This window comes from Triturus cristatus, chromosome 4_1 (genome assembly GCF_964204655.1).
Source record: "Triturus cristatus chromosome 4_1, aTriCri1.1, whole genome shotgun sequence".
NCBI lineage: Eukaryota > Metazoa > Chordata > Amphibia > Caudata > Salamandridae > Triturus > Triturus cristatus.
The window spans coordinates 479,300,636-479,323,011 of record NC_140585.1 but is presented as its reverse complement, the minus strand read 5'-3'; the positions used below and the strand labels follow the sequence as shown (position 1 = coordinate 479,323,011).

Sequence of the window (22,376 nt, the reverse complement as noted above, 5' to 3'; positions counted from 1 at the left end):
TCAGAAGATTGCGTCCACACTTAAAATACGCGCCAAGTGTACTGTGGCTACTCCTGACGAAGGCACTTACGTGCTGAAACGCGCGTCGAAGAAACCTATTTCTGCCACCTCTGTATTTTAATAGACACATTGATGTCATTAGAAAATTCTATTTCTATCGTTGTAACCTAATTAGATTTTTTGGTGACATTAGATCATGTATTTTTAACAATATGTCATTGTATATGTTTTTCTTAATTAAATTTGTATTTTTTTATCATTTGTTTGCTTAACTCATTTCCTGTACTATATTGTTATTTGGATGACCCCACATTGCCTGGGAACTATATTTTCCATTGTGTTTGTGCTCTGTCCCAGGAATTACATTATTCCACAGGGGGTCCTTGATACTCACATGTATTGATGAGTGACTGCATGTACGAGTTACTGTATAGGTGAATGAGTGGATGTGCATGTGTAGACCTATGAATCACTGAGTGGGTATGTACTAACTGCTATTGGTCTGTCTATGCTTTCAATATTGGTAGTCTGTATTTTAGAGTGGGTGTATTAAAGATTTTATTAGGCTGTGAGGAGCTGCATCAGATTATCACATGGATGATGTCATCAGTGATGTCAGCAGTGATGTCATTTGAGATGTCATCAGTGATGTCACTGACGATGTCATGAGTGATGCAATATGTGACGTCATCAGCAGTGCATTGCAGGGGCGCGCGTTATAGTTAGCTCTACTAACTATAACGGACACATTTCTCTGGTTTTGTACGAGTGAAATGTCCAACTAACTATAACGTCCCTGAAACCTGTGGTTTTTTCAGTGAATTTCTAAGGTTTTTTTAAATGCTAATTTCTAACTATAACGTCCCCCAAACCTATGTTTTATTCAGTGACTTTCATAGGTTTTTTAAAGCTAATTTCTAACTATAACGTCCCTGAAACCTATGTTTTTTTCTGTGAAAATATTATATATATATATATATATATATATATATATATATATATATATATATATATATATATATATATATATTTATATATTTTTATACATTAAGTATCATCTCAAAACGCTGGAAAAATTGATGAAGCATGAGCAGGCTAAATGGTGGGAGCATAAATCATTGCAAAAATATCTGGAGGTGTATCAAATACGGAGGGGTTTCAGAATTATGATAGTACCAAGCTTTGAGAATCCAAACCCCTCATGCTAAAGGAGTGGGCGAATATATCTCTTTACAACGCATGCTTTAGATCTCATGCCATTACAACACGGTTGTTACAACAACCGTGTTGTGACAATGACTGCGTTGTTACAACGCGAACCATTACATCGCAAGTTGTTACAATGACTTGTTGTAGGGGGTGCTCTGGACTTAGGAATACTATAATTTAGTATTCCTACTCCAGTTTGTGCAACAGCAGGGAAGCTGTTGGATTGCAAATCCAACACCTTCTGCCCCCTACAGCGAGTCGTTGTAATGACTTGTGATGTAATGGTTCACGTTGTAACAACGCAGTCGTTGTAACAACCGCGTTGTAATGGCATGCGATCTAAAGCATGCATTGTAAACACTGTTTCCCAGAGTTGGCGGAGTGTAATTTAGAATCATCCAAAAGGCAGGTGCAAATTGTATTTAAGTGTGCAGAAATAGACCGCATACAGCTACAAAAAGAAATTGATGTCATTAATGATAAATTAAGCAATTCGGATGCAACTGATCTAATAAAAAAATATTGTGATGAGATAGCAATCAGATTACATAAGCAAGAAGACATTATGAAAAATAGAAAGGCCCACAAATTCCAAAAAGATAAAATAGACCATGGCAATGGCCAGATATTTACCATCTCCTAAAAATATGATGCAATGAAAACCCAGAAACAATCTGGTAGAAGCAGTGCAAATCAAGATGAAGAAATCAGTACAGCACTTCCGGGCACAATATCAGCATCTGACCTTAGCTCTGTTTTGAAAAGCGGATTGGATTCAGAGTCAAACAGGCCACCAAATGGAAAAATAGTGACCAAGCTTACATTAGCAGAAGAACTGGATTTTGTAAGACAGGTTAGGCGTCAAACTCTGCGACAGATGGCTCAAAACTTCAAAACAAAGAAAGGAGAAATAAAAGGTGCTGAGAAAGAAGAAGATTACACAGAAAGGAATATATGTCGATACTTTGGAAACTAAAACAACGCATGTTTTTCGTTCTCAAGTACCATTACAGCACATTTTTTTATAACGTATAGCATTACTTTGCAAGTGCTTTGAAATGCATATAAAATGTCTTTTGAAAGGATCCTACTTCCCTGCATACTTTTACAACACATTTTTATTTAAATAGCCCCCAACACTACGCTAATTTCTACATCCATTAACACTACCCTACGTAACACTTACTCCACAACACTACCCTAACCCCTCAAACACTTCCCCAAGCATGACCCTTCCCCAATCCAGTCCCTACATGCAAACACTACCCTGCACCACCCCCAACACTACCCTAAACCCTAAAACACTACCCTACACTACACAAAAAACACAACACTACCCTAAACACTAAAACAATACCCGCGCACGACCCTCCCCTTCCCCATTCCAATCCCTATACTCAAACACTACCCTGCACAACACACCCAACACTACCCTAAACCCTTAAACACTACTCTACATTACGCAAACACCGCACCACTACCCTAAACCCTAAAACACTACCACCTGCACTACCCTCCTCCTTCCCCCAGTCCAGTCCCTACACTCATATTACCCTACATGACACCCCAGACACTACCCTAAACCCTAAAACACTACCCTACACTACACAAACCACATCACTACCCTAAACCCTAAAACACTACCCCCTTGCACAACCTTCCCCTGACCCCTGGTCCTATCCCTAAACCCTAAAACACTACCCTACACTACACAAACACCACCCGAAACCCTAAAACACTACTCCCTGCACGACCCTCACCTGACCACCAGTCCTGTCCTTACACCCAAACACTACCCTGCACGACTCCTGACACTACCCTTAACCCAAAAACACTACCCCTTAAACACTACAACCCTACTCTTATTCCTAAAAGACTACCCCTGCACAACCAACCCCCTACCCTAAACCCTTAAAAGCCACACAGCCCCTCTTACCTCACTCTCTCCTCATGGTTCCTCTCTTCTCCTTCCAGCAGAGTCAGAGGGGCGGTGATCGGTGCACGTCATTGTGAGGAAATGAAAGAGCCTCAGTTTCCTCACAACAATGTGGATCGCATTACAACGCTTGCGTAGTAACAGAGCATGCAATGTAATAACATGCAAAGTAAAGGCTACGCTTTGTTACAGCGCATGCGCTGTTACACTTGCATGGTAATGATATGCGGTGTAATAGCCGCGTACTAACAGCTGTTCACCCACAGAAAGCACGAAGGGAAGGATACAGAAACAGCCAAGTGGAGACGCAAGTGAATGCAGCATCCCAGGATAAAAAAAACAATAGTAAATCTGTCAGAGGTACCTTTGGACGGAGCAGAAACACAGCTTTTATCACTTTGACTGTCATTCTGTCCAGAGAGCAATTTTACTTATAGCCAAACAAGGATTAACATTTACAAGTTTCTTCGTAAGCTCAAATATCATCTTTTGAGAACTAATAGTACAAACAACAGGACTCCTTCTGTAAATATTTCTACCGACAGTTTAAACAACCTACACATTTCTGATTTACATCTCATCCAGGAATTACAAGAGCTGCAAAATGATGATCAGGAGATGAGGCCTGGGTTTTCTATACAAGCAACAATAACACAACAGGGACTAAAAACTCATGGTACTTTATCAATGGCCTTCAAACCCAAATCAACCTTTTTACCAATCACGCCACATGATTCTATTGATATTTTTTATGAAAATCTAACTGCACAGATAAAAAAAGCTTAATAATCAAGTTCAGAGAACACGCAGCAAGTACAACAATCATGATAGAAGATATCAAAAAGTAATTGATAAATTACAGAATAACAAGCAGCCAGGGATCCGAAATGCTGACAAGGGTGGCTACATCGTTATTTGGCCTAAATCAGAATATAAAAAAAGAAGCTTTCAAACATCTCAATGAGATAGGATGCTATAAGAGAAGCAGCATTCAAGCAACTTGAGCAATGTATTATGGGTTTTATGCTAAGCTTTTAACATGGAAAAATGGTTGCCTACTCAGTGCTGATGAATACAACTTTTTAAAGAATGACTATCCAGTAATGCCAGCTATCTATTTTATTCCTAAAATTCATAAAAACTTTACTAAACCACCTGGCATGCCGATCATCTCCACTGGAAGCAGTCTCTTAGAAAATACGTCTCGCTGTATTGATTACTTCTTGCAGGAATATGTCTGCAGTTTGCCATCTTACATGCAGGGCACAGGAGACTTTCTCAGACAAAGTTATGAAGTTCCGTGGCACCATGAATATATTTTAATGACTCTTGATGTTACTACCCTGTATACTAGCATTCAGCATAAAGATGGCCTTAGAGCAATGCAACACTTCTTCAGTAGCAAACCAATTTGATTGTATGAACATAGCAAAATGTTATTAAGTATGACACAATTGTGCTTGGAGAACAACCTATTTATGTTTAATAATGAAATCTTCCAGCAGATCTGTGGGGTTGCCATGGGAGCCAGTTTCTCCCCAAGTTATGCATGTCTTCACATGGGCTAGTGGGGGGAGTGGTGAAAGAAGGGGCCCTCTAGGGCCACTCGGGTTTCTTACAGCCACCTGCTATGCCTACGCAAGAATGAAAAGTCGGTCACAAAGTAGAGAATACAAACATACATGTTTATTAGAAATACTCTGCAGAGGAGTCCATCATGACCTGCACCCTCAGATGTCTGTCGAGGGACTGGCCCCCCAATCATCTACAGCAAATAATGATTCCTCCCTGTTAAGCCTCCAACCACGCCCACAATGGAAAAATACCGGCCTGGGCCGAACATGAACAAAGAGGCACAGTAGGGTGAGCTAACCCCTGCCAGATGGGTACATATTATCAGGAATCCAAGGCCACAGTGCTGGGTCTCAGCTTCTCCTAACGTGGGAGCAGAAACTACACATTCAGATAGATATGCGAGGACAAAATGGCCTATTCATTAGTAAGTCGAGAAGCAGTCTTGAACAGAAAAGAAATTAATAACGAAATGCAGTGTTCTGCTGAGGCAAGCAACACGAGTAATGAGGCCTAACGCAGGCACAGTCTAAGCAGCCTAATGGGGATTACGAAATGCAAAATGGAGTCACACTTGCTAATAGAAGCCTGTGCAGTACGGGGATAACTCAGTGGGTTGCATAACGTGAATACAAATGGCATCTATTTAGCCACACATTGCTAACCTAATAGAGCATAAAACGATTGCGTTGCAGGGATGGGAATTTGAAACCTAACAGACCCTCCTTTTAGCATGGGTGGCTAAATGGTTTATTCACTATCCGGTAGGGTCTTTACAATTCTAAGGGGGGGCAAATGCACAAGTACTCATGTGACAATCATGTAACAATGGAGAAGAAAACAATGCACTCAGTATGGAAATCCAACTAATACTCAAAAATGCCCTCATCGATGAGCATTATACCCTGGATATCCTGCCTCATCATAGTAGAAACTTATGATCACATCCTGAGAACTTAGGAGAAGGGGTGAGCTTGCTCACACAATAGGTGCAACATGCGGGAAGGCAATTAATACATAAGCAACAGGTAAAGACGACACCTGCAATAGCTATTAGGACGAGTAGTGTCTTCCAGACCCATGATGTCAATAGACCCTAGAGCCACCCTGTGAGGGAACATGAACCATTATCCTGGTGGATGTCTGAAGCAAGTCTGTGTAATTTCAGTATTGCAGAATATACAGTAGGGGCGCTATCTGGGATGTACACGCAGCAGCTGCTGCCGATGACGCAACAGGCTCCACTCCTATCAGCCAGAATGACATCTAAAACCATCCGATTTTGAAGGGCAATGAGCCTCGTAGCCTGAAGCTCGACTGTAATATTAGTCAATATACCTGCAGTTGTGTTAGTGACTCCTTCAACTACTCTGGCCAGGACCCCAGAACGGCAGAATGCCCTCCATTATGTCAGTAAATTGCTGCAAAGAATTATCTGTCTGATCAATATCGCCTGGGTTGGCCACTCTCTTAACTCAGGGGGCTGGGACACACCTACGCTCTAAGCAATGAGTTTTGTCATAGTTGTTAGGGGCTATATAGACTGGAGGAAGGAGGCAAGAAAGGTAGCACTGCCCGGACCATCTCTCAGGGAGCCACACATAGCCACGAGCACCACAAACAAAATAAACATTAGGTGGCAGGATAAGGTTGGACTTTTGGGCATTCTCAATGGAAGTGGTGTTGCATCTAATGTCCCCCACCTCTTTGTCTCCCGCCACTTGAACACAAAAAGGGGCCAGTATGTCTACTACCGCCAGGGGTATGGGCTTATCTTCAGTGACATTGTGGGATTAGAAGGATTGGTAATATTCAGATACATTGAACTGCAAAAACCTACCTCTATCCATTCCTGCTCTGTTGGCCTTTCTACCTTGATCTATCGCTCTGAGGCAAGAACTCAAGAATACTCGATCGAACCGCCCATCTCCAGGGAAAACACCAGGTGGGGACCTATGTTGAGGATAAACATTCATTGTCAGAGAACGGGCACTGGTGCCTCTTCGTTCCATAGAGTCAACTTGAGAGAATGAGCGGATCACACTAAGTAAGGTAAAACATCCCTCACAGCTATTAACATAGGATAAGGGCATAGGCAGCAAGTTCTCACTTTGATGCGTGTCAAAAGGTAACAAACCACACACCCAACATTTTGTTGTATTATAAACAGCATGTGTTTGAAGCAATATCTGGATAAAAACATTGTCCTCGTAGGACTTCCGGTGTTTTTTTTGGGAGGCGTTAAGGTACCAAAAATATGTTCAGGAGGGGCTGGCGTAGTACTTATCCAAGCATGCACAGGAGATTTTTCTTCCAGGAAGAACAGCACCCCAAATACAAATATCAGAGAAATCAGAATTATTACCACAAACACTATTTTAGTCTTAGTGGACCAAGAGGACCAAACGGGACCATCTGAAGTGGGACGCGGAGCCGCAAAGGGCTGCTCCTCATCAGGAATAGGATGAACAAAGGGATACATTTAGAGAACATCAAAGGCAAATTATAGGTGTCACAAGGTAAAGGAAAATTCACGGGCTAGAGCCACTATTGCAACAACAGTACCAGGGGGCACAAATCACCCAGCGTCCGTCTAGAGCTTCGCTGGCAGGTTCCTATTGTTCATCAACGACGGTGCTATGAAGCACTTCCATGGAGGAGCTGCGTGATCGCAGCCCTTGCAGAAAAACAAATCCTCGTCTTTTAGGACAGGGCACTCTCCCTCCTGGGCAAATACCCTCAACTATCCTGTCCAGTGTCCAGGGCAGTGACCAGTGTAGCTCACCCTAGTATAATAAAGGCACCTTAGGCACAGCACTTGCGCCCTAATCTCAAGTCCTTCCCTAACTCCTAAACTGGTGCACCGTCCTTTCAAGGTCGCAAATTATATTTTGTAACTCCAGGTACTGTTTCATCAACGAAAAGGGGCAGAAACTCAGGTTCAGGTGGGCATCGAGACTCAGATTCTGGTATTAGAAACAGTGTTATCCGGGCCAGCCCTTATCTCTGGTGGGATCGCCTCGAATAGGGCTGCGTCACTTTCTTCGTCCGTCTGTGCCCACCTCAATCGGGCGTCAGAACGAAGCGTGACACCCCCTCACCTTCCTGATCAACGATGCCTTAGTTGACCCAACGGTCATATGGGAGCGGTAGAGATATCGTTTTACATGTGAACTGTGGATTCAGTGCATTCTGCCGTCTACTTTCACTGCTGTGAGGTTGGCAAGAAGGACGAGGAGAGGCCCTTTCCACCTCGGCTCCAAACAGTTTCTCCGCTGAAAGTTTTTAACCAGTACAAAGTCTCTGGGCCGTAATTGATGCCCATGCCCCTCTGGTACTGGCTGCAGTGTGGCTTGTGTCTGTTGGTGAAGAGAACAAAGATTGTTAGACAACTCATACAGGCAGTCTACAATTAGGGGGTACCCTATCTCGGAAAAGTGCTTGGGTCTTGGGATGCTCCAGACATTAGCAGGGCGCCCGAAGACCATTTCATACGGGGACAACCCTGTTCTAGAATGCGCTGTCGCTCTGGTAGATAATAAAGCCAAGGGTAACTTATCTGGCCATTGCAGTCCTGTGCTTTCTTGAATCTTTGCTAGCTTCAGTTTGAGAGTACCATTGTACTTCTCAACCAGACCTGCTGACTGGGGGTGATTCGCTGCATGAAACTTCTGCTTCATATGCAAACCTGTGCACACCAATTCAATGACTTTTGAATTGAAATGACTTCTGTTGTCACTCCAAATCATGCGTGGCAATCCATAGCGTGGGAAGAACTCTTTTAGAAGTGCCTTCGCCATCGCCATAGCTGAATTCTCTTCAGCGGGGTAAGCCTTAATCCATTTACTGAATGAGCAAATCACTACTAGCACATATTCACTCGTTCCATTTTGATGAAATCCATTTGGGGAACCTCGAAAGGGAAGGAAGGCGGTACAACCGTACCAGTGGGTGTACTAGTTCCCAGGGTTATGCTTCAAACAAATGATACAATTCTTCACTAGGTGTGTGGCTACCTTAGCGATATTATCATTCTGCCATACTGGGTCCAGTAGCTTGCATATTCCTTTGGCACTTCTATGCACTGGGCCATGGGCCATGGTAACAACAGGGAGCACATATGAATTGGGCAGCAACCATCGCTGCTTCTCAGATAAGTCAGTCCAACATCCATCCTCATCCAAATTACCTGTTCTCTCCTCCCACATTGCCAATTCATCTAGAGTCGCCTAACCCTGAATTTCCCTGACATTTTCCAATGTGTCCTCGAACATTCCATTGTCTGGGACCCATCATTTGGGACCTTTCACCAACATCTTTTTCATCTTTGATCGAGCTGTCTCCTTAGCTGTCTGGTCTGGGAACACATTTCCCCTCCCAACATCATCTGTAATTGCTTTATGAGAGCTACATTTCACTATTGCTAACTTATTGGGAAGTGTCAATGCAGACAGCAATCAATGTATCAATGGGCCGTTCTGTATTCGCAGTCCGTGCAAGGTCAAGAACACTCTCTCCGCCCAGAGGCGCCCAAAATTATGGGCAACCTCAACGGCGTACTGACTGTCAGTGTATATATTAACAGCCAGTCCCTCACTGAACTCACAAGCCCTCGAGGAGGGCAACCAACTCTGCACCTTGGGCCGATCGGTGTGGGATATGGGATGTCTCAACTACAGTGTGTAACGTTATGATTGCATAGGCTGCAGTGGTAGTGCCATCTGGTAATTTGAAACAAGATCCATCGATATATAGTTCCCCTTGTGGGTCAGATAAGGGAACATGAGTCAGCTCTACCCGTCCTTTTGTTTTCTGAAATAAACAATCATGGACATCATTGTCCTTTTCTTCCAAAGGGAAGGGTAGTAACGTTGCTGGACATCGTTTGATGGTAATGTGCAGAGGAAACAAGTTAAATTCATAGCCTGTCTGACGCGCACTGGTAAGGTGCTGCGTCTTTGTCTTATTCAATAACGTATCCATAGCATGAGGTACCATTACTGTGATATCAGTATCAAGGACGAGCCCTGCCGATTGTCTGATAGAAACTGCCACTGCCGCAGTGGCTCTGAGACAGTTCGGGAGAGCTCGGGCGACATTATCAAGCATGGCAGAGAAATAGGCGCAGGGTCTCTGCTTACCACCAAAACCCTGTGTGAGAACGGAAAGCGCGCAACCGTCTACCTCATGCACATAGAGCACAAAAGGCTTATGGTAATCAGGAGTACAAAGCACAGGAGCAGAGCACAGGGCAACCTTTAATTGCACAAAGGCTTGCTGGCATGCAGGTGTCCAAGGCAGGCGTTCATGCACATTTTTTGTGGTCAGGTAAAGATGGGGTTTTGTTAGTAAGGAATAGTTAGGGATCCACTGCCGACAATACAAGGTTATGCCAATGAATGCGCGTGCCTCGCGTTGGGTCTTAGGAGCAGGCATATTAGTAATAGCAGCTATGCGTTCAGGTGTTAGTCTACGACCCTCCTTCGACAGTGGGTGACCTAAATAGGTGACCTCCTGTTGACAATATTGGAATTTCGAAAGTGACACCTTATGTCCATGATGTGCCAAATGGAACAATAATTTAACTGTGGCCTCTTTGCAATGAATCTCATTGTCCGAAACCACAAGGAGGTTGTCAACATAGTGCAACAGCACATTACCAGGGGGAAGCTCCAAAGAATCCAATTGAGCTTTCAAAGCTTGGCTGTAGATACTAGGACTTTCTGTATAGCCTTGTGGAGCACGGCAGAATCTAAAGCTCCGACCGGCTATTGCAAATACAAACAGATATCTGCTATCTGTATGGTTTGGTATGCTGAAGAAAGCATTCTTTAAGTCAATTACAGAAAATAATTTTGCTGATGGGGGGATCATTGTCAGGATTGTGGTAATGTCTGAGACCACAGAATACCAGGGAACCACGATCTTATTTACTTCTCTAAGGTCAATTACAAAATGGTAAACATCAGGTTGGGCATCAGACGAATCCAAGGGTGTCTTTTTAAGAATAGGAAGAATAGGGCTATTGCACACATTCGCCACTGTCTCTTCAACCACACCACACTTAATCAAATCCTGTATTATTTGCAATAGGGCCTTTTCGCCTGCCTGAGCTATCTTGTACTGGGGAATAAGTGTCAATTTAGCATTGTCTTTGATCTGTATAGATACTGGCAGGATCTGGAGTAACCCCAAATCCATGTCTCCTGTAGCCCATAACGTACGTGGCACATCTTTGAATTCAGCTGGAAGGGGGCATCCTTTGCGAAGCACTGTTTGGCATGGGCCACCTGCAGTCCAACAGTAATGTTAACCTCCTGTCTGGAGAAGAATAAATTGTCTCATGCAACCTTTTTAAAGAATCCAGTCCTTACAAATTTTCCCCACAATTGGACGTCAGTAAAAATGGTGAATCAGCCGTAAAGGGGCCAATAGTCAATGCAAGAGGCTTGGAAATGGAGCTAATGACTGGCACGCCTGAGAAACCCACCGAAACACTGATTTGGCCACACAGAGTTGGCCCCGGGACCAGTGAATGGGAAACAGAGATATTCATAGCCCCTGTATCAACTAAAATAAATTCGATCATACCCTGTAAATCAGCAGTGACCTATGGTCCGTGCTAATCTAGAGGCATCGGAACGGGTCCCTCGCCCCGTCCTTGGATGTCCTAGCTGTGAGACAACCCTGTCACATTCTCCATGCCATAGTCGTCATGACAGCACTCTCTGCCTCGGGGGTTGTCAAAATAGATCCCGCTCTGCCTATTGTGTAATGTATCCTCTGACTGCATCCCCCCTCTACCTCCTCCTAATCGTCCACGTCCTCAAAAACCCCGAACTCTCTGGCCCTCACCTTTCTGCAACAACTCCGAACACTCATTCCACTAATGTCCCTTCTGCTTACAGTACACACATTAATTGAGTCTGAGGGGTGCACTTGAAGCACCACCCCTTTCAAACCAGGGCAGCCGTTGGACCGAACCCAACCCTCACCCTCTTCCACTGTCCCTCGGAACTTGCTGCATCAATACCCTCATCTTCAAATCCTTTGGCTTTTTCTCTACCCTTTCCTTGTACTCATTTGGTCTATGTTCGTAGTACTGTGCCATACTCAATATCACCAACGGGGATGAGGTCATCCAAGTACTTTCCGAAGCCTGCAAACGTGTTGCAATCTCGGGAAGCAAGTTGGTAACAAATCTGTTAACAAATAAATGAACACCACCCTCGTGTGACAGGTCCTGACCACTGAAATCTAAAAACACCCCTTCAAATTTGGTAAAGAAATCTGACACACTTTCATCCTTCTGACAAGATGCAGTCAACTTATCCCAGTCCACTCGCTTCGGTGGGATAAGGGAGTGCATGTAAGTTATGATACGACCCGGCAAGACTAGGAGCTCTGCTTTCGGCTTGTCACCCGGCTTACGCTCCTTATCCCAAGCTCTGATCTCACCCCATGTGCCACCCATCTCCAATGTATGATCCTGCATATGAACCTGCATCCATATAATTACCGGTACCAACAGACCAAAGAACAGCTCAATATCAGCTAACGTCATCACTGTGGAGGAGGCCGCCTCCTTCAATTCCTTATAATATGCAGTGGGGTTTTTCCGAGGGTCTGGTAGCTGGCTCTTTAGAGACAGGACCTCACTCCTCTTCCAAGGAGTATAGATCCACTGTTCCTGGAACCGAGCATCAACCCGTGGTCTAATTACAGTGACCTTGGAGTCATGCAGTTCTGGTATTTCAGGATAGTAAATGGGATGGACCTCCCTCATGGGGTGCTGTGTCCCTATCGTCGGAACCATTTGGAGCTGACTGCCTCGGTAACCCACCAGTGTTGTTACATTTCTAAAAACCTAATTTGAAGCCATACCTGTAGCACATACCCTGTCTCGTATGTCATAGATGATCTGCGGTGCAACACCCTGGAAACACTGTTCCCACAGTCCTATTAGCGTGGCTGACATGTGCTTAAGAGCATGCTGCTGTATAATGGCTCGTAATCTTTCATCACATTCCACACTAAAGATCAGGTTCCGAGTCCACTGAGCTGCCTGATTCACCACCATTTGCTTTTCCTCATTACCCACAGCAGAACGCACCAACACTTTCTCCATTCGGTCTTGCGCTACGCACAATTTGCTTCATGTATCCCATGCGCAGGAGTTTTGACATTCAACAGTGCTTGGGGTGCAACACTCATGGGGAAAAGAGCAGATGCAGACACAGGTACTATCTTGTAGGGAGCCAGGGTTTTAGGGGTAAAAGGGTGAGTAGCAGTCAATACAGAGCCAATAGACAGGGTGGAAGAGCTAACAGCACCCGCCCTGGTGACTGGTGTGAGTAGAGGAGAAGCAAGTGGGGCCGGGGCTGAGGCAGTAGCGCTAGAAACAGAATCACTAGAAGGGACGGCACTGGAGGCCAAGGGATGAGATGTCTGAACTGTTGGGTATATCAGCTCAGGAGCATAAGGAGGAGGACAAGAATCCAATAGCTCATCCACAAAATCATCATCTTCCTCTCTAGTAACATAACATTTATCTGTCTGTAACCAAAACCTCCTATCTGCACATTCTATGCCCTTCTCTATCTTTCCTCTTTCATAGGCTACTACTTTGTGCGTTATAGTTTGCGTCTGCCTCTTCCGGGCCTCTTTCTCCACTCTCATACGCTGTTGCTTCGCCTCCTTCTGCCATACTCACAGAGAGTCAAACATCGACTGACTGCTCTTTTTAGCAAACAATTTATCCTGCAAGAAATTCAATTTCTGTTCCTCAAATGAGCTGGTAAGCGGCCACTGTAACTCAGCATTGTCCCTCGTATATTTATGCCACAATATGCTAAACATAATAGGGCCAATGCCATGTTTGACGTAGACGTCAAAATTTGGAGAACCCTCCGGAGGCACAGGCTGGCTCTCTTCCAAGTGAACATCAGTAGAACAACATCGACATCCAAAACACCCCAATTTGCTTAAACAAGGCATCTTAATATAAGACACACACACTGTCCCTAACAAACAAGTAGAACACCAGCAACAATAAATAAAGAAAAGATAAAACAACAAATATTGTTCATGAACCAAACCAAACGGTCCAGAGACCACTCTCCACAGTCAGGGGACTGTACCAAATTCAAGAAGACAGGTTCCAGCCCCAGACCTTTTCAAGCATTAGCCAATTACCAGCTGGTCTGGCAGATTGTTCGCGAACTGCTCGCAAACACTGTGTGCCTTTTTTAAGGGTCTGCAAACCCACCAAGTTCAAGACAAGACAGTCTGGAGACCATACCTAGACCCAGTTCGTTGACTTGTGTCCTTTAAGCAAGGCAGTGCGAAAACTGCAGACAAGACTGTATCAAGACACAGCCCGTAGGTCTGTGACATCCAAGAATGGCGCTATTTTTCCAAGAATCAAATCACTCACCTGGTGCACACAGGTTGAGTCAAGTTATTCTCCACTGCCGATTCTTCGTACCAAACAGTCAACTCCAAGGTTTTGCCTTCTTAGGACCCCAGCCGGTGACCACTAGCTGAGGAGACGCTCGATCAGCCGGGCGGGGCAGCTGCGAGAACCAGGCTTGATCAAGTGGGGATCCCCGATCCACCCGACCGACCAAGTGCACCCGACAAACCTATTACGGGCGAATCAGATCACCTTGCGGGGTCCCTGTTCGGATGCCAACTGAAGGAAGGGGCCCTCTAGGGCCACTTGGGTTCCTTACAACCACCTGCTATGCCTTCACAAGAATAAAGAGTCCATCACACAGTAGAGAATACAAACTTACATGTTTATTTGAAATACTCTGCAGAGGAGTCCATCATGACCTGCACCCTAAGATGTCTGCAGAGGGACTTGCCCCCCAACTGTCTACAGTGAATAATGATTCCTCCCGAGACGCCTCCAACCACGCCCACAATGGAAAACCACAGGCCTGGGCCGAACATGAACAAAGAGGCACAGTTGGATGAGCTAACACCTGTCAGATGGGTACATATTATCAGGAATCCAAGGCCACGGTACTGAGTCTCAGCTTCTCCTAACGTGGGAGCAGAAACTACACATTCAGATAGGTATGCAAGGACAAAATGGTCTATTCATTAGTAAGTCGAGAAACAGCCTTGAACAGAAGAGATAATAATAACGAAATATAGTGTTCTGCTGAGGCAAGCAACACAAGTAATGATGCCTAACTTAGATACAGTCTAAGCAGTCTAATGGGGATTATGAAATGCAAAATGGAGTCACACTCGCTAACTGAAGCCTGCGTATTACGGGGATAACTCAGTGGGTTGCATAACGTGAATACAAATGGCACCTATTTAGACACACATTGCTAAGCTAATATAGCATAAAACGTTTGCGTTGCAGGGATGGGATTTTGAAACCTAACAGAGGGTCCTCAGGGCGGACTAGGGTGAGCTATTGGATAAGCATGTGGTCTGCTGGCTGCAAAAATTGATGATTTACTTGTTATATGGAGGGGTTCAAGAGAAAGTGCACTCAATTTTTTTATTAAATCAATTGCAATGAAATTAATCTTAAATTCACATCGACAATAAGCTCTGATGCCTTTGATTTTCGGGATGTACATATATTCATCAATAACAACAAGATTGAAACTAATTTGCATAGGAAAGGGACAGCTGGAAATTTGTTGCTTCATGCCGATAGCTTTTACCCCGGTCATCTAATTTGCAGTATCCCGTATGGAGAAAGCTGCAGTAGCGATTCAGATCTGATAGAGGCCCAAAGTGAGAGCAAAGAAAGGTTTTCGGCCAGGGGATACACTGCATAGATCATAGATTTAGCCACAAGCAAATCACAAGACCTAAGTAGAGCAAGTCTGTTATTTGGCAAATTTTACAACATGGCAAACAGATCTGATAACAAATGAGAGAGTGAGGGTGAGGCAAGGCTGATTTTGACCTATACCAAACAAGAGCGACAGCTGAGAAATATTATTGGAATTAATTTGCCTCTAGTTCTCCGCGATCCCATCATAGGCCCACAACTTCCCAAATTGCCTATAATTACAGTTAGAAGAGCCGCCTCCATGAGCAATGCCCTTGTAAAAAGCAGTCCAGAAATTTCTAAGGGGGGCACTTGATTCACATCGAGAAAGGGATTTTTTTAATGTAATGCATGCAGGGCATGCCCCTGCCACCGTTTTGAAAAAGGTTCTTCGCATACGGGCAAGTGTATTTCAATGTGGCTTTTATAATTATCTTCTGCGGTACCGCATGTATAAATAATAATAGTAAAGAAGTACTGTAAAAGTACAAAAAGGTAAATTAGAGTATTCATCACCTGTACATGTGCTGAAAGTAGCAAATAGTGCTTTGTTGTTCAAGGAAAAAGGTTTGTGGAACAAAAGTGTAATATATTACTCAAACCAGATCAAGATGTCTTTTGGAAAAATGAAGAAAGTACTGGAGAAAATAATTATTTTGGTTGGTATGACAACACACTCCCACAACAAATAGGGAATAGACAAAATAATGAACATGAACCTGAACATGAGTATGGTTGTGACAGGAGGAATACCATGTTTGGGAATCAGCAAAACAGTGAATCTGATATTGTGGTGGAACATCAGAAAGAAAGTTGTAATGACACCACAAAACACGGTTAGTGAAAATAGTTCAAATAGAGGAAAAGAGCAAAAAAACAAAGTTCGCAGACTTTGTGTTGTATTACAGTCTATTATACTTCAATATTTTTTGTGTTTTTTTAATAAAAATGGAGGTGTGGTAAATTACAGCATAGTTCTCATTTATACATGTAAATAAATTCTTAAGCATGTATAATGTAGAATGTTGTGGAGATGTATAATTCTCACAGCAATGGAATATAAGGGTGAGAAGCTGTTGGAGAGTCATCAGAGGCACTACCTTTACATGTCTGTGTGGCTCGGCTGTGGGCCTTATTGGATTTACCTTGATGAATAAATACATTATTTTTTCATATCAAATATGACTATTTGAAGTGTCTTTACAACAGGATTTATGCAACAAGTGCATAAAATAAAAGCCTAATTTATGAGAATTTGGAAGCCAGCGCCACAAGTCTTCTTGCTACGCTGCCCTTCGCCAATGTGAAAGGGCAGGAATTTAAGTATTTAAATACAATGGATTCTTGTGCTTTCCCCAAAGCAAAAAAACTGCTCTGCAGGGGAACCTCCGTCTGGTTGTTACGCTCATACGGAGGTTCCCCAGCAGAGCAGGGGCGTGTGGGAGACCAGAAGGGTCTAGCCCGCATTGTTAAACGCAGATTCATTCGGATACAGTGCATATTTGACTCATTATTTGCCATTTGTCCAGGTTATTTAATATGTCAATGACTGCCGATTAATCTGGCATGACACAGCGATAACTATCAAAATAGTGCAGTTTTTTCGCTCTCACGCACAAGGAGCCCACATGACCTCCCGCTTCTGCAACCTCTCTGTAGAGGCTACTCATGATCACTCCCTTCCCCCACCCCTACACTTCGGTCCTGATGAATACCCCGGCGTAAGGGATACAACAGCCTACTGGTCTATTGGGGTCGAAACATTGACATTTCACAATCGAGCCAGCTTGAACAACAGAGATTTTGTACTGTGTTATTGTCTTTAAGCATGGCTACATAATGTTTTGATATTAATTGAGATTACTAGGCTCGAAGAATGAGCCACTTGCTTACTAAGTGACATATTGTTTTGATGCACACTATACCCTGCAGTCACTATCCTATCCTCACTTGAATCACAATCACCACACCTTGTCTTCCCCTTTCATTCCCATCTAGGGACACTTCTGTATGCAATAATATGCAAATATTGACACTAACAGATCGATGCCCAGTGTGAATAAAACACTGTGAGCCACAAATACCTTTTGTCCTAGTTTTTAATTTACATTTATGTTTAGATTCATGTGATTTTTACATTATAATATTGTTTTCTGGGACCACTGTTCCTATGTAGTATTCCCCCTGCACTGGCGCCCAATTGGCAGCCTAGCACGAACATAGACACCCTTGCAGCATGGTGCATTAACGCAAGCAGGAGCTTAATTAAGCCATTCACCCGATAAGGGAACGTTCCTTATTGTCGAGGAATTCATTTTTTCGGTAGCTGTACCTCCTTTGCCAGGCTGCCACTGCTTGACTCTTAGATGCCTTACGTTTGCCCTTCGTGGAACTGAGGAAAAAGCTATGGGAATTGTTTCGAAACAGCGCTTATTTTCAAAGCTAAAATATTTGAGAGTGAGTAAGTAGACATCCATTTCTTTGGAGAAAATGAAATTTACGAACAACGTTCTTGCAATCAAACAAAAACCGTGGTTAAATAATCGAAGGTGAGTGTAGAGGAAGTACGCACTAGAAAGGCCTACAGATTACAGCCATGTATGCACAAGCATGACACACCTGCATGCATTACATCCAGCACAGTCAACATATGGAAGAGTTCGGGAATTATACCATATTGGTGTGCGATTCTATAATGACATGGAAGTGTCGCTGATGTCACAAACCCTCGCTTGTTGCCAAGCGCTTCTGAGTTGATAATTGTGATGTCACCAGATCTGAGTTCCCATCTTCTCCGACTTGCTAGGGCAAAATCACACTTTGCTTTCATACTATGTGAAGCTGTTCTTCAGTTTGATAAGAGGGCGTGAAATGGAACCACCAGGGCATTGGCAGAACTGAGGGGAAACTTTGGGACTGAGAAACAGAGCAGACATGGATACCGAATATCCTTTCATTAAAAACAATATATGCTTTTTCTTCACGGAAAGCCAGTATAGATTGCAACTTTCTGTTGATACAATTGTAATGTTTGCTGCGTTATTGTGGATGAGTATATTTGAGGTATGTAGCTGGCACATTTGTAAAACGTTGTTTCTTGAGATGGTTCCTTAACATACATTTTTATGTGTTTAATGGATTTCATCCGGCCCAGCATCAAGGGCGGGACGGTGGACTTAGAAACAGCATGGAACATACTTCAGAAACTAAACATTCCAATTTCTTACGGCCACTTTGAGTCCATTTTTAAGGTAAAGCGGATGCATTTTATTAAACGTGATGTTGAAAGGGGCGCACACAGTGTATCTTTGATGTCATATATTTTACAATTACCACACCTTTAAAAATATGTATTTTTGGCTTATAGAAAGTGTCAGTGCTTCAAGATAGCGGTTGGAATACAATAGGGAGTGTCAAAGCAGCAGATATTACAGGCAGACAAAAGCCTACCCTGACTGCAAATGCTAATAACACTACAGGTTTGCCTCCTCTAGAGAACAAAAAGCGCTAAGACTACAACAATGACTCGTGCAGCGTTATTAAAAGCCGAGGCCTTATTTATGCAATGATTGATTGACCCTATTCAGTTTTCGGTTGGCCTGTGTTCCAAGGGACTGATTAAGGAGCACTTCTGTGCCTTTACCTGAGTCCACGATGACGTGGTTTCAATGCTTAGTTTGCATAAAAACATACAATAAGTGCAAGGCCCCAAAATGTTTCCTAACATGGATTTCAGCATGTAAAAAGCTGGTGCAATTTACAGCACAATTTTACTTCCAATTTATTAAAACAGCTATAGGCTCCGAGAGGACACTCATGAGATATTTCAGTACTTTCATGGGGTGGCTGGAGTATATGTCGCGGTTCTTTGAGCTTTGCATTTTAGTTTAGGGTCTTTGTGTATCACCGTTTTAAGGGATACACATATAAACATCTTATGTGACGGAAAGTTAACTAAGTGTTGATGATGAGAGTTGCAGATCAGATCTTGGTACCTCATCTCTCTTAGACTAACTTCTTTACTGGTTTTAGGTATCTGAACATATATATTACAGACCAGTGATCTTGCACTCCTGAAACGTTAAGAGAATAATCACCATCTGGTAAATTATGTAACACTTCTATTTTCAGTCTCACCACACAACCCTTGCCTTTATCCTTGTGGTAGCAGGACCACTTCCAGTGTACCTCATACACAGATTCTCCATCATGCTTGGACTTTCCTGTCCATCCCACAGAACGCTACTATGCATCTTCTCCAAAGAGTTTACGTGGGGTGTGCTCCACCAGACTAATATTAAAGATACGTCTATAATGGGTATGGTGCACAAAATTGCAGTTTGATATCACTCATAATTTGGGCGTCTTTTGGTTTTGTTGCTAACATATTAATCCCTTCTAGTGTCTGGCTCTTTGAGCTACCCCTTCTGCAGCAACAATCCTCATAGACAGCTGCCCAGGGCCAAAAGTCTATCTACATCTCCAGCTGGTATTAAAAGTGTTTCAAAGACTATCTGCTGACATTACATCAAGAACGGGTATGTTAGATTGGGCAGCCTTAGGGTGGTCTTCCCCACAACCTTTTGCCTTCCTCCTCCATTTTACTGACCTTGATTGTGATGGCTTTAAGACTTTCTGCTCATTGCCACTGCTAACTAGGGCTAAAGTGATTGTGCTCTCTCCCCTAAACATGGTAATGTTGTCTCATCTCCAATTGGCATATTTAAATTACTTATAAGTCCCTAGTAAAGTGACACTATGCGTGCCAGGGCCTGTAAATTAAATGCTACAAGTGGGTCTGTGTTGTAACTTATGTTTCCCTGCTGCTCAGCTAGAATGACTGTGGTGTGGAATGTTGGATGGATGGAATGTTGGATGTCTGTGAATGTCAGTTGGGTGTGGGCTGAGCAGCAGGACAGCTGCTCCTGGTGGGGTTTCCCTTGTTAACTTAAATAAAGGAACTTAACTAATCTACTATAGAAGACCAGAACATCTTTTTGATTACAACGTTTTGGCGATGAATTAGAAGAAGAATCCACGTGTGCCACCTAATGGAAATTAAAGGAAAGAAAAAGTGAGACTTGACAGAAACTTGACAGAAAAGTGAAGTCCGAGCATGATGGAGAACTGAAATTTGACAGGTACAGGAAAAATAGCCATGGAAACCACAAGGTAAAAGACTTTTTACGAAAATTAAAAGTACGAGTGTAATGCTGTCTGGCACCCAAACCCCACCAGTGACTCTGCCAACGGTCACCCTTTAACCCAAGCGTGCCAGATTTTGTGTTAATCTTGGACAAGATACGAGTTCAGTACTTCATTTAAAATGTGTTGATTAGGGGGCAAAGATCGAGCTCCAGTGCTAAATATTGAAGGATTTGGTTATAATGTGAGGAATCTTTATGTGTGCTGATCGGGGGCAAAGATCGAGCCCCGGTGTGTATTTTGGAATATATTACTCGGGGGCAAAGACCGGGCCCCGGTGAGAAGCTGTTGGGCAGTTTTGTTTTGACTTTGGAGTGCGGGCCCTGTCGATGTCTGATGCTGTTTTTGGGCAGAGATGAATAACATCGATTCATAGGAAATGTCGAGGCAATGACTAATAGAAGTCTGTGATGTTGACAAATCATCGGACAATGTATATGTTATTTGGCAGCAAATGTTTTGGGAGTAAAGATGTGCTGATGCCGATTGAATTTTCAACCCTATTTAATGGTTAACACTGTTTTCGGGGGTGCCGTGTAAGTACAGTGTTGTCTTCAGTAACGGATTAACTGTTTAGTTTAAATGGAAAAATCCTGCACGAGATGGACAACACACGCGCCAACTTACCTTCGGCGTCACCATGACACATCTCTTTTGTGACGACTCCTCACTCCAACCTGCGTCAGTACTCCTGTGTGGCGATTATGGGTGCATGTTCTTGCCGAGAACCACCCGGATCTACGTGGATATGCGTGCCTTCATTTTATGTGAATAACGCAGGCCCACACAGTTTATAGGTCCAGGTATTGACAACAATGTCAATTGGGAGTGTCAGAATAACAGGAATCTTGCTGCGCTGAGATCGACTGTTTGTCAGAGAGGAAAAGTGAAGTATTTTAATCGGTTTTAAACTTCTTGCCTTGCTGATGCGGGATATGTTGTTTTGAAACAGCTGAAGATGACTGTGTATATTACTGTGGGAATATCGACGGCGTGTCCGGTGGCTCAGGATGTATAAAAAAAAAAAAAACACAATTGAGAGGAAAATATCCTGCTTACTAGCTGAGTATCGGCAGTGTGCCCTTCAATCTGAAATGACTATAAAGTCAATAAGTGGAATAAATCTCCCGGAACCTGATCCATGACAGGGTCAGTAATTAAAAGTAAGAGTGCGATGAGGGGCATAGAGCCTAGAGCCGGGACAGTGATCCTAGGAGATAGAATCCAGCAGCCTCCAGATTGAACCTGGAACCGGGTAGCTGGCCATTGAGCCAGAATTGGAAAGGGACAGAGTGTCCTAGAATTTGAACCACGACAGAGAGCCAAGTCCCAAAATTGGAATTGGGAAGGGACACAGGTCCCAGAAAATGAACCACTGTGAATATGATGTATGTGGTGGCTGTTAAGTGTTAAGCCACTCATTGGTTTGTGTCGTGTATGAGATGACTGTGTTATGTTAAGTTACTCATTACTACATATTTGTTGTTTGGTTGATAGTATGGGGATAAGTCACCCATTGACTTAGTGCTTGAATTTGAACCACGACAGAGAGCCATGTCCCATAATTGGAACTGGGAAGGGACATAGGTCCCAGAATATTGAAACACCTATTGTATTGGTGTTTAGGTTTTGGGTAAGTGTGAGTGGTAG

At 43.4% G+C, this 22,376-nt stretch overlaps 1 protein-coding gene across 3 annotated transcripts in view; it reads left to right on the top strand.

Annotated features, from left to right (window-relative positions):
* The first annotated feature begins 18,654 nt into the window (after window positions 1-18,654).
* PLCZ1 (phospholipase C zeta 1) overlaps window positions 18,655-22,376 on the top strand; it is a 1,132,435-nt gene continuing 1,128,713 nt past the window's right edge. For all 3 annotated transcript variants that reach the window (XM_085652690.1, XM_085652689.1, XM_085652688.1), the window contains exon 1: window positions 18,655-18,772. In XM_085652690.1, coding sequence (XP_085508816.1) covers window positions 18,656-18,772 — 117 coding nt within the window. In that variant the 5' untranslated portion in view covers window position 18,655. The remainder of the gene's footprint in view (window positions 18,773-22,376) is intronic.